Source organism: Schistocerca americana, chromosome 8, assembly GCF_021461395.2.
Source record: "Schistocerca americana isolate TAMUIC-IGC-003095 chromosome 8, iqSchAmer2.1, whole genome shotgun sequence".
Taxonomy (NCBI): Eukaryota; Metazoa; Arthropoda; class Insecta; order Orthoptera; family Acrididae; genus Schistocerca; species Schistocerca americana.
Window position 1 is genome coordinate 188,560,666 of NC_060126.1, and position 16,550 is coordinate 188,577,215.

A 16,550-nucleotide genomic window follows, 5' to 3' on the forward strand; every position below is an offset into this window, starting at 1 on the left:
AAACAGTACAAATCATTGGATGCTCTTTAAGGCTATTCACAGATGATTCAGCTGTCTACACCAAAGTAGCAATGCCAGAAGATAGTGAGAATTTGCAGAACGACCTGCAGAGAATTGACGAATGGTCCAGGCTCTGGCAGTTGACCCTGAACGTAAACAAATGCAACATATTGTGCATACATAGGAAAAGAAATCCGCTACTGTACAGCTACACTATTGATGACAAACAGCTGGAGACAGCATCTGCCGTAAAATATCTGGCATAACTATCCAGAACGACCTTAAGTGGAATGACCATATAATACAGATAGTGGGAAAAGCACACACCAGACTCAGATTCACCATAAGAGTTTTAAGGAAATGTAACTCATACATGAAAGAAGTGGCTTATAAGGCACTTGGTCACCTGATTCTTGAGTAATTTTCACCTATTTGGGATTCCTATCACGTGGGACTGATAGAGGAGATAGAGAAGATCCAATGAAGAATGGTGCGTTTCGTGACGGGATTGTTTAGCTGGCGAGAGAGCGTTACGGAGATGCTAAACAAACTCCACTGGCAGACGTTATAAGATAGGCGCTGTGCATCACGGAGATATTTACTACTGAAATTTGGGGACAGCACTTTTCAGGAGTTGGATAACATACTACTGCCCCGCACATACATCTCGCGTATTGACCACGAGGAGAAAATTCCAGAAATTAGAGCCAATACAGAGGCTTACCAACAATCATTCTTCCCACGCACTATTCATGACTGAAACGGTGTTGGAGGGATCAGAGAGTGGTGCCGAAAGTGTCCTCCGCCACACACCATTAGGTGGCGTGCGGAGTATGACATAGATGTAGATGTTGATGTCATTAACTGGATAGTTTACTTCTTTTGGTACATATATTTAATTCCACATCCATCTTGCAAGTAGGCTTTGAGGGCATTTCTCTCTTTTTGATCACATCATGTGCTAGTTTTTTCCTGTCATTTGAGGAGTGACACCTTCATTGAATAAATATTGTTCACAATGCCATATAATCGTAGACAAATGCAATAAAACCTGCAGAGGATCAACATTTGGTGCAGCACAAACAAATTTAATCTATGACGTGTAAAACGATAAAGATCCATTATTGTATCATTGCACCATCGGCAGTCAATCGATGGGAACAGCCAAAACTGCAAATTTCTAAAGAGAATTCTACCAGAGCAGCTTAAGGTGGGATGATCACACAAAACCAGATGCAGCAAAAGTAGACATGAGTCTGCAATTCATTGGAAGAATCCTAATGTAATTCACCCACAAACAAGGTAACCAACAACACAATGGTATGACCAATTACTGTTTTCCTACTATAAAATGTGAATAAGGAATAACATAAACCAACCAGAATAAGAGGATATGGGGAGTATTACATTGTCAGCAGAGAAGCAACAGCAGCTTGAATTGGCCAGGAGAGTTCTGTGGCTTCAAACATGGATTAGTCATTGGATGTCACCTGAGCAACAAACCCACCAGACACATCTCAACTCTTCTACAACTACCCAAGTCGACTGTCGGTGATATGTTTATGAAGCGCAAATGTAAAGGAACAACCACAGTTGAACCAAGACTAGACAGATCTCATTTACTGACAGACATGGGCCATCGAATATTGTGGAAGGTGGTAGTAAAATATCACACAAAATCAACACAATGAATCACTCATGAGATACAAAGTGCTACTGGCAGTACAGTTAGTGACTCTGCACATGAACTTAAAATTAATGGGATGCAATGGTCGAGCAGCTCTTCATAAGCCACACATTTCTACACTCAGTGCTAAGTGACTATTGAGGTGGTGTAAAAAGAGTGATGCCACTGGGTAGTGGGCGACTGGAAACCAGTCACTTGGGAGTGATGAATCGTACTAGACCCTGTGACAATCCAATGTAAAGGTTTGGATTTGCGAATGCCTGGAAAACTTTACCTGTCATCATGTGAACAGTGATGTAAAGGGTAGGTGCTGTTACAGTATGGGTTTACCTTCATGGTTAGTATGTGGTCCTCTCACAATATTGTGCTTAAAAAAACCCAAAATGCAGACGGATACGACCAAATTTTACAGTATAGTGTACTGTGTACAGTAGAGGAATAGTCTGTTGATGATGACTGACTGTACTGGTATGACAATGTGCCCTGTCAGAAAGTAGCATCTCTGAGGCAATGGTTTGTGGACAATAACATTATAGAAATGGACTAGCCAGCCCATGGTCACAAACTGAACCCAACAGAACAACTTTGGAACGAGTTACATAGCCAATTTCATTCCAGACTCCAGCATCTAACATTACTATCTTCTCTGGTTTTGGCTCTTGTGGAAGAATGGGATCCCATTCCACAACAGACAATCAGACACCTCACTGAAAGTTTCCCCAACAGAGTTCAAGCTGTCACAGAGGTGAAGGGTTGGACACACCCTCGGATCAATCTTCAGTAGTAGGGGTCTGTCTGCAGCTCATGGTCTTGCGGTAGCATTCTTGCTTCCCATGCACGGGGTCCCGGCTTCGATTCCTGGCGGGGTCAGGGATTTTCCTTGCCTTGAGATGACTGGGTGTTGTGTCATCTTCATCATCATCATTCATCCCCATTATGATTGGAGAAAGGCAACGGCAAACCACCTCCATTAGGACCTTGCCTAGTCGGCGGTGCGCGTCTCCCGCATCGTCCCCTACGCTCCTCGGAGTATGGGCCCTCATCATCATCATCATCATCATCATCATCATCATCATCATCTGTAGGGGCCCAAATACTTTGGATCTAATAAACCATTTAGCAACACGATATGGTCTCTTAATCATGAGAAGCAGTGAGTAGGTTACACAAGCAGAACTACGGCAAATGCTAGACCATTACTTTTGTAACCTATGAGGGGAAATCACGTAGCTTATGATACTCTTACTGGATTGATTCTTGCTTATAACTCATCAGTCTGGGATCCTTATTATGGAAGATTTATAGAGGGAAGATTTATGGAGAAGTCACAAAAAAAAGTTGTATGTGTCATAGTGGGCTTGTGGAGCATCATTGAGGTACTCCAATGGCACCAGTGACATTCCAAGAAGAATCACAGTTCCTCCCACATATATCGAAAAAAATGACAATACAGTAAAATCAGAGAAGTTTGAACTTACACAGAGGCTAAAGATAGTCTTCGTTTCTATGCACCATTCACAAATGGAACAGAAAAGGAGAAAAGTGATGGTAGCACATAAGGTACCTTCTACCATACACCATACGATGGCTTGCAGAGTACATATTCTACGCAACAATGATTTGTATTCCCATCCATGCCACAGCATATGTCATATACTGTGGATGACAAGTAGGCACAGTTCTTCACTGCTCCTCAGACTATGCAATGAGCACAGTTTTGAGATGAAATACAGGCACTCAGTTGTGTACTGCCGTTTGTGACCTTCAGACCACATCATCTGATACAGTGTGTTGACTATTGCTTGTTTTGGAGTTCTCTCTCTTTCAGTATTCACTCTGAACTGATCTTGAACACTTGTGGAGACAGTGTTGTTGTCTTTTGATCTGTGTTTCTAACTAATCATTCAATACATGAACTTACTTACATTACTGATCGTCTAGAACTACTGTTCATTTCATGGCTTAGTGCACCACAGTGTGCCAAGTGATGCAGAACGCCAAGGAGGATATAAAGTATAAATGTATATGTAGAGCAGTTTACAATGTAAGCTAACATTTTGCAATAATTTACAGCTTTATAACTTAGTTTATATTGCTTAGGCTAAAAAAAAAAAAAAAAAAAAAAAAAAAAAAAAAATCTCAGAATACCATTTCAGCTTCCAGTTCCCCCAAGTTTACTGTGCATATTTCTCCAGTACAATGAGAACTGGTAATAAGAGCAATGCAAAAAACAGTTTGTAGTACTGTAACATAAGCAAAGTTTTGTCTCAGTATTATGTAAATCACAGCAATATGCTGGAGGGGAGATACACTGGTTAACATAAGCAGGCAGGCAGGCAGGCAGAGTAATGAGACAACATAATATATTGTGGTAGTTGTCGACTGGTGTTTAACTAGAACTGCTGATCAAGCTTACTTCATCACAGGCAAAGCATCGAGGAATCTTCAGGAGCTCTGCATAATGACGGCCACAGTAAACTTGTCCCTTATTGAAGAAGTAAATGAGGTCCACCAGAAGCTCCTGAAACAGACAGTAGTTTCTGAATGCTAAAAATGATGGTGACAAAATTTTAAAAATTAATCTTAATCAAATGAATGTGACTATTTAAAACAGAAAACTATCAAGATTTGGTTTTTTAAAGCCTTTTTCATCAAAGCACTGTTGATATTAATTTGTGTAAACACGTGATTTGTCCTCTTTTTACAATGACTTCAAATGCACATCTAAAATTGTTCCACTTGAAGTTCCTTGCAACCCAGAACTGAAGTTTTCAATATTTCACTTTCATAAAGTTGAAGAGTGAATCGTTTCCTGAGCTGCAAGGAGAGGTAGTCTACAGTGGGTGCAAGGTCACGGCTGCAAGGAGGTTGGGGCATGTACAAAAGATTCCCACCTTAAGTACTAAAATGTGTGGACAAGGTAATCTACTGTTGAAAATCAAAATAACTCTAATCTCATCTTTACATGTTGTCACTGTTAGTTTGATACCAAAATGCAACCATCAGAATTTTGGCTTCAGTAAGTTTGAGTGATACCACTGCACAGACTGCTGTTTAAGACTCCGGGCTCCATAACTATTCCATGATCTTCTGCAGTGACTGTAATTCATTTGTGGTAGTACTGTTTATTTTTACAGTCATTTTGATTTACTGTCACACAAAAAGCTATTCCTAACAGATGACCAGTGCAGTCTACTGCACACATGCAAGCTGACCCTAGCAGCCAGTTAAATTTTTCAGCCAATCAGCCTCTACTTATAATGCATGCCTTGTACCTCACACTAAATCCTGACCGCATGGTCCAATTGTGCTTATATACTGCTGTCACTGATCACCTTCAAGCTGTATTACTTAAAATAAAGGACAATTGGATGGTGTGTTGCATAAAAACAAAAAAAGTTGCTGAAAATGAATAAATTACATTTCTGCAAGAGCATGAAAATCAGAAAATCAGCTCTTACCTTGCAAGTAGTGCAGACAAAGCAGGACGGGTGCCATGCTACATCTTGTCCTGCTCGGTCAGCGAACACAGCTACGTCACCAGCCTGAATTGCACCTTTGCACTCCTTGCAATTAAACTGTGGCTGCTGCACAGCTGGGGTATCATCAGTTTTCATTTCTGCCATGTGACTTGACAACTCTCCAAGTTCCGCATCATGTCTGTGCTGCTGCATTGCTAGAGCTGACTTAGGCAGTGCATCAGTAGGAACACCTTCAGAAAAGACAGTCTCTCCGTGAGGACCCAATGAAGAATAAATGGAACTCTTGGCTGGAAGGGCTTCTGGCATTCCAAAAGGATCATGCCCAGTACCAACAGTGTCAGCAAACCTTCCTTTCTGTTGCCTATGGGCATCATCATGTGATTCACCTGGAATATGCTTTGTTGGAACTGTCTTCCCAGGTGACAAGTTGTGGACTCCTGTCAAAGGTAGAACAGTTTTGTGAGGATAAGTGACTATCAAGATCCACATTTATATCCAAGTTCTGCATGTCATTGCACTTGATTTATAAGAACATGAGGTTCTAAGTAGCTTAGGTTGCAAAAAACACACAAAACAGGATGGATACCAAGACTACTTACTTACTTAATTATTCTACAGTTTAACTGTGTACAGTAGACAATGAACCAATACTTTTAGTGCTGCATACATTTCTTATACTAAAACACAATAATTTTTCAGCTGGAAATAATAATATCTAATTTGTATTATTGAGTACATATGTAACAAGCATGAGTACATATAACAAGCATCAAAGGTGGTTTTTTTTTTTTTTTTTTTTTTTTTTTTTTTTTTTTTACACGCCCTCATGGATCGGGACTAGGGCTCAGTCAGATAATATTTTACTGATGATTTGAGTTCATTCTGGTCCATTATTACTTTTGTGTGTCTCAGTAGTGTATCATACAGTTTTTGCTAGGCTGGGGTAAACCTCTTTAGAATAGTGCTGTATTTGTCCACTGAACATGTAAATTATTTGTATTCATTACAAGAATGCGAGGATTACTACTGTTCAGTTTTCCTTTTATAATAATTACATAATCTAATATGCGCATACAGACTGCATGTTACTCTTCCATTTACTTTTAACATTAACCTAATTACCTTTTTCTGTGCTCTGAAATATTTTGGGCTTGCTCTGAAGTTGCCCCAAAATACTATCCCATATTTCAATACCGAGTGAGCATGTCAAATATAGTTCTGACTATTATATGAGATGTAATTTCTTAGAATTTTGGAGTTTGTTGAACATCCCTATAATGTTCTTGTGCAGACTAAATGATCCCATAATGCAACGCACCACTCTTCATCACATCTTCTCTATTTAATCTATTAATCCCACATGGTAAGGGCCGCAGACTGATAAACAATAATCATGAGGCAGTCAAATGAGAGTTTTTTAAGCCCTTTCTTTCATGGATAAAATATATTTCCTTAAGCTACTCCCAATGAATTTCAGTCTGGCATCTGATTTTCCTATTAATTGTTTTATGTGGCCATTTCACAGCAGGTCCTTTCAGTAGTAACTCCTAGGTATTTTACAATCATTTGGTTTTCCAGTGATTTGCAATTAATAGTGTAACCACGCAGTAATTAATCTATTTTGGCTACTTACATAAATTTATTTACATTCAGGGTCAACAGCCCATTCCTGCACCAATTGTTGACCCTCTGCAGGTCTTCCTGCATTTTGCTACTATCTTCTGGTGTTGCAATCTTGTTATAGACAATAGCATCATCTACGAATAGTCTCATGGAGCCTCCAATGCCATTCACCAGACCATTAATATAAATTGTAAATAGTTATAGATCTTCAACACTCCATTAGGGTAGTCACAAGATTACTTTTGCATGTTTTGGTTAGTTCCATTAAGAATGACGTGGTGAGTTATATCTACAAGGAAGTCTTGAATACAATTTGGCTTGCTACTCAATGAGCTCATATTTTATTCGTTAAATGACAGTGTGGAATTGTAGTGAATGTATTCCATTAAGTCAAGGAAAATGACATCAACTAGTCTAAGGCACTTCGGGTCTCATGGACAAACAGAGAAAGCTGAGTTTCACAAGACCTATATTTCAGGAAGCTATATTGATTTTTGTAGAGATTTTTGTTCTCCAAGAACATCATAATGAATGAGTGTAAAACATGTCACATAATTCTATGACAATGGTATCAGTGATAGAGGATTATAATTATGCAGAACTGTCTGATGATTCTTCTTGAAAACAGAAATGGCTTGCACTTTTTTCCAGTCAGTAGGTACACTCTGTCACTCCAGCAGCCTGTTAGAAGGTTTGCGAGTTCTTTCACACTATCTCTGGAGAACCTCACAGGAGTCTCATCCAGTCCAGTTGGCTTTTCACTGCTGAGCAGTTGCTTTTCTTTTCTGTGATTGCTTATCTCAACAACTGTCATTTTGATATTTGTGTGATGATTGAAAGGGGAAATGATATTCTGTGGTGAAACAATTACTGAAGACTAAATTTACTACTGTGGCCTTCTCCTGTAATCTTCTGTTTTGGTCCCAGTATGGTCACCCAGAAACTAAATAGACGATTTTGATCTGCTTGCCAATTTTACATAAGAATAACACCTATTAGGACTTTTAGTCAATTAGTTTGGCAAAATTTTACTTGTAAATTCATTAAATACTTCTTGCATTACACCCCTCATGCTCATTTTGGCTTCAGTCAGTTCCTGCTTGTCCACTAGGTTTTGACTTCACTTAAATCAGAGATGAACCTCACTTTGCTTTTGCAGAAACTTTCTAACCTGACTATTGAACCAAAGTGGGTCTAAGCCATCTCTCACAACCTTGTTGGCACATACTTGGCTGAGGCATGTTTTACAATAATTCAGAGTTTCATCTATTTGTCATCCACACCTTTATTCTCAGAGCTGAATATTTCATGATGACTACTTAGATACTCTACAGTTTGTATCGTGTCACTAATGCTACCAAAAAAAATTTCCTAGTGTTTTTTAAACATTCCTTGTAATACCTATAATAATTTCCTCATTGACATTAATAAGATTCAATAGGTTCGGCCTGTTAGTTACTAGGAGGTCTAGGACAGTGCCCTCACATGCTGGTTCTTTAACTATCTGCTCGACGTAATTTTCAGATGAGACATTCAGAAATATTTTACTCAAATCCATTTCTCTGACACCACTTTCATTTCCTGACTCTCCCTTTCTACACCAGACAACCTGATTCCTCCACTACTAAAACAGCACACGATAATAAAACTTATTTGTGATTTCTCCAAGACGTCTCTGAAGTGCTCTGCCACTACAACTCCTGACACAGGGGGTCAACTAAAGCATGCATTATATTCTTTTACCCACCTTTAATGTAACACTTTACCCGCATTATTTCACATTTAAAATCTGTAATAACCTCATTATATACTACTGAGTTCTTTATGGCATCAAACATGCTACCACCACCACTTGTGTCTAGCCTACCCTTCCATAAATTAAAATCTTCACTGCTGCACACTTCTATTCCTAATAATGTGTGGGCATTATTATCTTTAATAAGCAAGACTAATTATGAAACTTTACCATGTCTACTTTTGCAGTATACCAATAATAAATTAACATTCTCTCTTTTCGATCTACAAGATGAAGAATTCTCCTTTCAGAGTAATCTGGCTATTCTATCTTTGAATGTGACAGGCATTTTACAATTTCCCCTAAGAAGGGGTACCTCTAACCCAAAAACCCTCATGTGCAAGCCATACATACCCTGCTATCCGAGCAACCACTTCCTTTGTGTGATACTCTTGTGACCTGCCAATGTGGACACTACAATTCTTCCCTCAATAGCGGAAATCAAGAATAGCACTTTTGAAATCACTGCAGAACCATCTGAGCCTCTGGGTATGATGATGGAAATGATGAGCTGTGCTTCCACTCCACATATGATGCTAGATTTGGAGATTGTAAAGTTCTGTTAACTGCATGTCAAGTAGCATTGTTTGCTACAAATCTTCATGAAAAATAATAATGTACTGGAAAAATAACTTCATTTTTACAGATGTAGGTAACTTTTGTTTTTGAAAAGTATCACTGTAATCAATTAACTATTAAGCTACTAGCAGCATACATACAGTAAAACTGAGGAAGTTCCCCGTTTTTAAAATTTTTGTTGAGCTGCTGCATTCTAATTCCAGCCACACACTGATGTTGCAGTTTGGGACAGTAATATTTTTCAGGAACAATTGTAATTTAACTTTCTTGCCTTTTCTTTCTCTGTATGTCACCATCTTCCACTGATATACAGGGTGATTATAATTTAAGTTAAACTATCAAAACACTGTAGAAATAACACCACTTGTCAGAATGACGTCAAATTGCAATGGAGTATTATCGGAGAAGAGGGAAAATGTAAGGCAGAAGAAATAAGATAGTGTGAAAATTGATCAACAGACAGCGCTGTATGTGTCAGAATATGTAAATGAAAACACCTGTCATGCGCACGACACATGGCTTTTCCTTCTTTCACGTCTGCGACGTTCGCCATGACTGTCTCAATGCAGGATCACACTCTGCTTGTAAAGTTGTATTACAAGAATGATGACTGTGCATACGTTGCTCTGCATGAGTACCGGACACTTAAGGGTTTGAAAAAAGCCGTTGGTCCGATGACTGCTATGGGTCTGGAGAAAATGATTCGGAAATTTGAAAAGACAGGTTCTTTTGGTGTGCAACCTGGTAGATGAAGGAAACAAATTGATTCGACATCAATGGAAGCAGTGGTCACAGCAAGGAAGGAGGAGATGAGTGGTGGTGGTGTGCAAATGTGTAGTGCACGGAGAACTGCCCGAACACTGGACATACCCGTGCGAGCATGGTGCATAAAATCATACGAAACATCCTTCTTTGCTATCTATTCAAAGTTAACCATGTGCATGAGTTGTTTCCTGCTGACCTGCTAGCATGAGAGACCTTTGCTTCAGAATCTCTTGCTCGGATGGAAGAGGACAATGATTGGCCGTGGAAGAATTTGTGGACAGATGAAGCCCACTTCCATCTGACAGGATATGTCAATACACAGAATTGTCAAATATGGGCAATGGAAAATCCACACGCAAATCAACCAGTACCACTTAATCCTGAAAAGGTCACTGTGTAGTGCGGGCTTACGGCATCATTTGTCATAGGGCCATATTTTTTCGAAGAGAGAGGTGCTTCCGGTCCTGTTACCTGTACTGTCACTGGTAAGTGCTACGAGTGTCTTTTGAGCGCACATGTCATTCCAGCTCTCCAACAGTGTGGATGTGTGGATGGGATCATTTTTATGCAATATGCTCCACCTCCGCACACTGCAAATCCAGTTAAGCAGCTGCTGAAGTGCCATTTCGGAAATGCTACAATCATCAGCTGCCATTTCCCTAAAGCCTGGCCATCCCAATCACCTGATCTTAATCCGTGTGACTCCTGGCTGTGGGGCTATCTGAAATATGTAGTGTTCAGTGTTCCGAATGCAAACTTAGCTGCACTGAAGGCACGCACTGTGCAACACATTCTGAATGTGAACCCAGAAACACTTTGATCAGTTGTGGAACACACTGTTTCTCATTTTCAACTCATTGCAGAAGATGGTGGACAGCATACTGAAAATGTTTTGTGCCAGTCACACGGAAATTAATAATCTGATTTGATTTTTTATGCGTTTTTGACCTCAGAACAAATAAAAACCGATGTGATTGATGCTTTTTATGCAGTTTTTGAACTAACGACAATTAAAAACCAATGTGAGTGATGCTTTTTGTGTGGTTTTTGGCTTCAGGACAATTAAAAACTGATTTTTGCCATCCAATGTGATATGACCTTGCTGTGGTGGATGGGCTTACGTAATTAACAGTATCACACCTGTACACCCATGCACACTGAGTAGGCCTAGTACAGTTTGTTAAACGTCAAACGTACACCTTAGGCATTGTTGTATGATTCATTGGTCATTTGAAGTCGACGACTATTAAATTATGATGCTTACAGCGCCATCTATTGCTATATTTTGTAACTATTTATTTTTCTTGTGCCATACATTTCCCCACTCCTCCAATAATATTCTGTTGCAATTTGACGTCATTCTGACCAATGGTGTTATTTATACAGTGGTTTGAAAGTTTAACTTTAATTATAATCATCCCGTACATTTGCAGATTTTGGTTTGTGCATAATTGTCGGAAACAACAGATATGTTAATGTTTAACATGTGTGCACAAGCATTTTCACAGTGTCGTTTGATTTTTATTTGTTGGTTGTCACATACAAACTGGATAGTTTCTCTCATATTAAACCACCACTTTCTCTCTGTACAGTCAATATTTCATTTTCTGACACCTCGCTTTCATTTTGTAATAACTTAATAATTTTGTTTTCGGAGTCAATTTTAATTGGCAGTTCCTAAGTTTCAACACACAAAAAGTCATAGCATGTCCGCAGAAAACTATTACTTAGGAATTCTAGGTATATTTTTGCATCCTTTTCATGTAACCAAAAAATAAATTTACTTGATACTTAAGATGAATTTTATCAGTGTAATATACGAGTGTAATCCCAAAAGTAAGGTCTCCTATTTTTTTACAAGTGCAGAACTCTGTTCGTGTGGCAGTTGGTCACACTGTTATGAAGAGTGCTTCACGTGCTATGTGTAAACATGCGCACGCCGTGCTGAGGCGCTCAGTCTTGGCTTGGCAGCCATTGAGAGTGGAGCTCCCATTGGGTGTTACCGCCAAGTACGAATTGCACGCAGTTATTTGGTTTTTGAATGCAAAGGGCACTGTGCCGATCGAAATCCATCACCAATTGACGGAAGTGTATGGCGAGTCGTGCATGGATGTCAAAAATATTCTTAAGTGGCGTAGAGAGTTTGCAGCTGGTTGGACCAAAATTCACGACGAACAAAGTAGCGGGAAACCGTCAATTTCTGAGGAGACAGTGTTGAAAGTTGAGCAAAGCATGCGTGAAGGTCAGCGGATCACCCTGGATGATCTCTGCACATTGGTTCCTGAGGTTTCCCGAAGCAACGCTCACAGAATTTTAACTGAAACATTGAACTACTGGAAGGTGTGCGCAAGATGGGTGCCACACAAGCTGACTGAGGACCACATGCAGCAACGAGTTGATGCTTCCTGCGCATTTCTTCACCACCAGGACAACTTTCTGGACTCAATTGTCACAGGTGATGAAACCTGGGCATACCACTCTACACCTGAGACCAAGCAACAATCACACCAGTTCATAACTTTCTGAACAGCATGGCGGCGAGCTGGTATGACATGGGCATACAAAAACTGCCACAGTGTCTACAAATAAGCATTGACAGAAATGGTGATTATGTCAAAAAATAGCTAAATTTTCAAGCTGTAAATCGATGTAAACCATTGTACAAATAAACAGATCTATGTACTTATAAACAAATAAGAGACCTTACTTTTGGGATGACCATCGTATATTGGGATTCAAATTAGTGATTAAGAAAGTGATCAAATAATATGTTCACACAAGGAACTTAAAAGCATGAAATATGTATGTATATACAAGAATGAGGTATGAATCACATTCTCTATGAAACGAATTGTTTAATTTTTTGTCTTTTTGATGACTGGGAGGTGTCACTGCACTTTTCTATTGGCTACATCTTATTTTGCTAAATTACCAGACTGAATAGTAAACTAGTACTTAATAGATTTCAGAATGTCCACAATATTATTACTAGAATCCCAGCCTATTAGAAGATTACATGTTACTTCCCTCTGTGGCTTTCTGATAGGAGGCTGTTCAGGTTTTCGTTGCAATTAACAAAGATAAAGAAAAGCTGTCGAGATCTTAGACTCTGTGAAACAAGAACTTTGAAATCCACCTCATAGCAGCAGAAGGATGGGGTAGGGTGGGGTGGGGTGTACGATTTGCTCAGCAAGCAGCTAACAGATGCAGGACCTGAATGTCTCCCGGGATATAAAGACACATTTTATCAAGAACGTAGAAGGACAAAAGAGTATTTTATGAATTATAAGATGCTATGGACTAGAAGATGCACTTTAATTTTTAAGCAAGTTTTTAAAAAACATAACATTTTTACCATTTTTTATTATTAGATTGTGAAGGCAGACTAAAAAAAAGTTTTAATTTATAAAACTGAATTGACCTTTAAAATCCTTGAAAATTGTCATCTGATCTCTCACTCTACACCACGACTGTTTTATCCACTGACACACTTGTTTCATTGTGGGTCGTTTTAAAGCTCCATTCACCATGAATTCATGCTGGGTTTCATCCATCATCCATTTGTGCCACTCCTCCCTCATATACACTTTAAATGGTGTATTTACTGAGACATCAAGAGGTTGCAATTGTGACATAAGTCTTCCCAGAATAACAGCAAGCTCTGTATTTCCCTGTCTCAATTTCTCCTTCACAGAATTTTTCAAATGACTACTACACCGATCTAGCCAAGAAGAGAACTTTTCTTCAATAAAGCACCTTGGCTTCTCTCCCACACTCTGTTAACCCATAATTTCACACCAATCTCGTCCATCCAGTCCCTGACATGTACATGAACACCACCACAAGACAGTATTTCAGAAGGTTTTGGCATTTTTTTGAGCTTGAAGGTGATCACTGGATTAAGTTTAATACTTTCAGCACAAGATGAAAAGACAACAGTGTAGTGCATGTTTTTTTGCATGTACACTTGTTTTTATGTCCGCATCTTGCGGTCTCGTGGTAGCGTTCTCGCTTCCCGAGCATGGGTGCCGGGTTCGATTCCTGGCGGGGTCAGGGATTTTCACCTGCCTTGAGATGACTGGGTGTTGTTGTGTCGTTTTCATCATCATCATCATTCATCCCCATTACAGTCGGAGGAAGGCAATGGCAAACCACCTCCACCAGGACCTTGCCTACAGCAGTGTCGGTCTCCCACATCGTTCCCCTACGCTCTGTTAAGGAGTATGGGACATCATCATCAGTTGTTTTTATGGTTACAGTTTTAGCACCTTTTATGGCAACAACTCTGTTACTCGGCACATCATATGTCAGAGTTTCGTCCATATTCACTATTTGGCTTAGTTCCACAATGGTTTTCTTTTGATATTGAATAACAAAGCGATGGAAAGATAATACAAAGGGTGTTCAAAAAGTTTTGCACAGTCTTCTCTAATTTTTTTTATTTTTGGCAAGAGGAGAATGAAATTTTTTGTGAACATACTTGGAACTTTTAGCTATAAGTTGGTATATAAAAGTATTTTCTTTTATTTACAGGTGAGCCATAATGGACCGTGAAGTAGATGTCAGGTTGCAACAACGGTCGGTGATAGAGTTCCTCTTCAACATCTCAAGACCTGCGATGACTCTGCCACATCGATTCACAGGAAGTTGTTCCCTGTTTATGGGGAGGACACAGAGGATCACAGCAGTGTCCAGCGGTAGTTGCAGAGGTTTAAAGAAGGTGATTTCTCTCTACTGGACAATCCACCATGCAGTAGACCATTGACGGCAGTGAGTGGTGTGAATAAGGAGACCATTGATTAAATCATCCAAAATGATAGATGTGTGACGACACGACAGCTTGCTGAAATGACTTGTTTGTCATGGGGTAGTGTGGTACCACTGCTACAGTCACTAGGGTGCAGAAAACTATGTGCATGTTGGGTGCCTAGATTACTGACAAGAGAAATGAAAACGATGAGGAAGAACGTGTGCGAGGGTCTCATAAAGACCTTTACCGAAGAGTGGAAACAGTGTTTTGATGATGTCCTTACCCATGATGAAACATGGTTGTTTTTGTCCGAACCTGAGAGCAAAACTCAATCCATGAAGTGGCGTCATCCGGGTTCCGCTTGGAAAAAGAATCCAAGACTTTCATGAACAGCAGGCTGAAAGGTGATGGCCTCCTCCTTCTGGGATCAGTGTGGTGTCATTTTCATTGACTTTTTGGAAACTGGCTCCACAATTAACCGGGACCGTTACTGTTTGTCACTGGACAAGCTGTGATGTGTCATCAAGACCCCCAGACCACAGCTTCAGGGTCAGCTCATCAGACTATACCATGACAATGCCAAACACCATTACAGCCCTTATGACACAGGAGAAAATCGTCAAAATGGATTGGAAAATTGTTCCTCAACCTCCCTACAGTCCGGACTTGGCTCCGTCTCTTTGGTTGTTTGGGGGCCCACCTGCGTGGTAAAACATTTGATAGCGAGAAAGACCTTATTTCCTGTGACAAGTAATGGTGTAAAAGTCAATCCCCAAGAATTTTACCAAAGTGCATTTACATCAAGAAAAGAACGTTAAGCCAGATGCGTCACAACTGATGCAGGCTCAAAGTATAGCTAAATGTTCCAAGTATGTTCACAAAAAATTCATTCTCCTCCTGCAAAAAATAAAAAAATTAGAGACGACTGTGCAAAACTTTTTGAACACCCTTTGTATTTTCTCTTCATACTCTTCTGGCATTTTCTGAGATATTTTGGTTTTGGTTCGCATGCTAAGTCTATGACACTTCAGAAACTTGACAAACATGTAGCACTAACCAACACTCCTCTTAAAGTCTGTTAAGTTCCACTGTGGCACTAGGTTATGAGCAAGTATTTCACTCACTTCTGTATTAATTCCAATGCCATTGTGACAGTCCTCAAATCCATTTCAATATGTAATCATCTATTTTTGGCCATTTTGCCTTCAGTCCTCTTGAAGTGTTGGCAGAAGAGCCAACACAGTGTTGCTAGAGGAGGCCGAAATGCACGCGCAGACTGGCGTGAGGTCTGGAACAATTAAAGGAGTGAGGCTAATAAGAAAAGAACGTAGTTCTTGGAATACTTAACTTTAATCCATAATTGGTGTACATCGCTCTTGACAGTACATGTTTTACAATCTCAATATAAACTGGTAATGACGCCTTGCTAGGTCATAGCAAATGACGTAGCTGAAGGCTATGCTAACTATCGTCTCGGCAAATGAGAGCGTATTTGTCAGTGTAGCATCGCTAGCAAAGTCTGCTGTACAACTGGGGCGAGTGCTAGTAAGTCTCTCTAGACCTGCTGTGTGGCGGCGCTCGGTCTGCAATCACTGACAGTGGCGACACGCGGGTCCGACGTATACTAACAGACCGCGGCCGATTTGTCCTCATTTTTTTTTTTCAATTCTTGTTTACAAGCCTGCCAACCGTGAATGGTTTTTGCTGTTGGTGTAGAGAGGGGGGAGGGGGAATGCCACTCCACTGTTCTGTTTCCATGTCCTTCTGCATATGCTATTACTTTCAATTCATAGCCCACATCATATGAATAACCATCAGGTTACCTTCCATTAGGAATGTGGGTGTACTCAATGCAGGAATGTGGGTGCA

At 39.9% G+C, this 16,550-nt stretch overlaps 1 protein-coding gene across 5 annotated transcripts in view; it reads right to left on the reverse strand.

The window, feature by feature from the left end:
* Positions 1 to 16,550, reverse strand: part of LOC124544911 (testin) — a 100,625-nt gene that overhangs the window by 25,019 nt on the left and 59,056 nt on the right. For all 5 annotated transcript variants that reach the window (XM_047123648.1, XM_047123649.1, XM_047123647.1 and 2 more), the window contains 2 exons: positions 5,149 to 5,606; positions 4,104 to 4,208 (listed from right to left, as the gene is read on the reverse strand). In XM_047123648.1, coding sequence (XP_046979604.1) covers positions 4,104 to 4,208; positions 5,149 to 5,606 — 563 coding nt within the window. The remainder of the gene's footprint in view (positions 1 to 4,103; positions 4,209 to 5,148; positions 5,607 to 16,550) is intronic.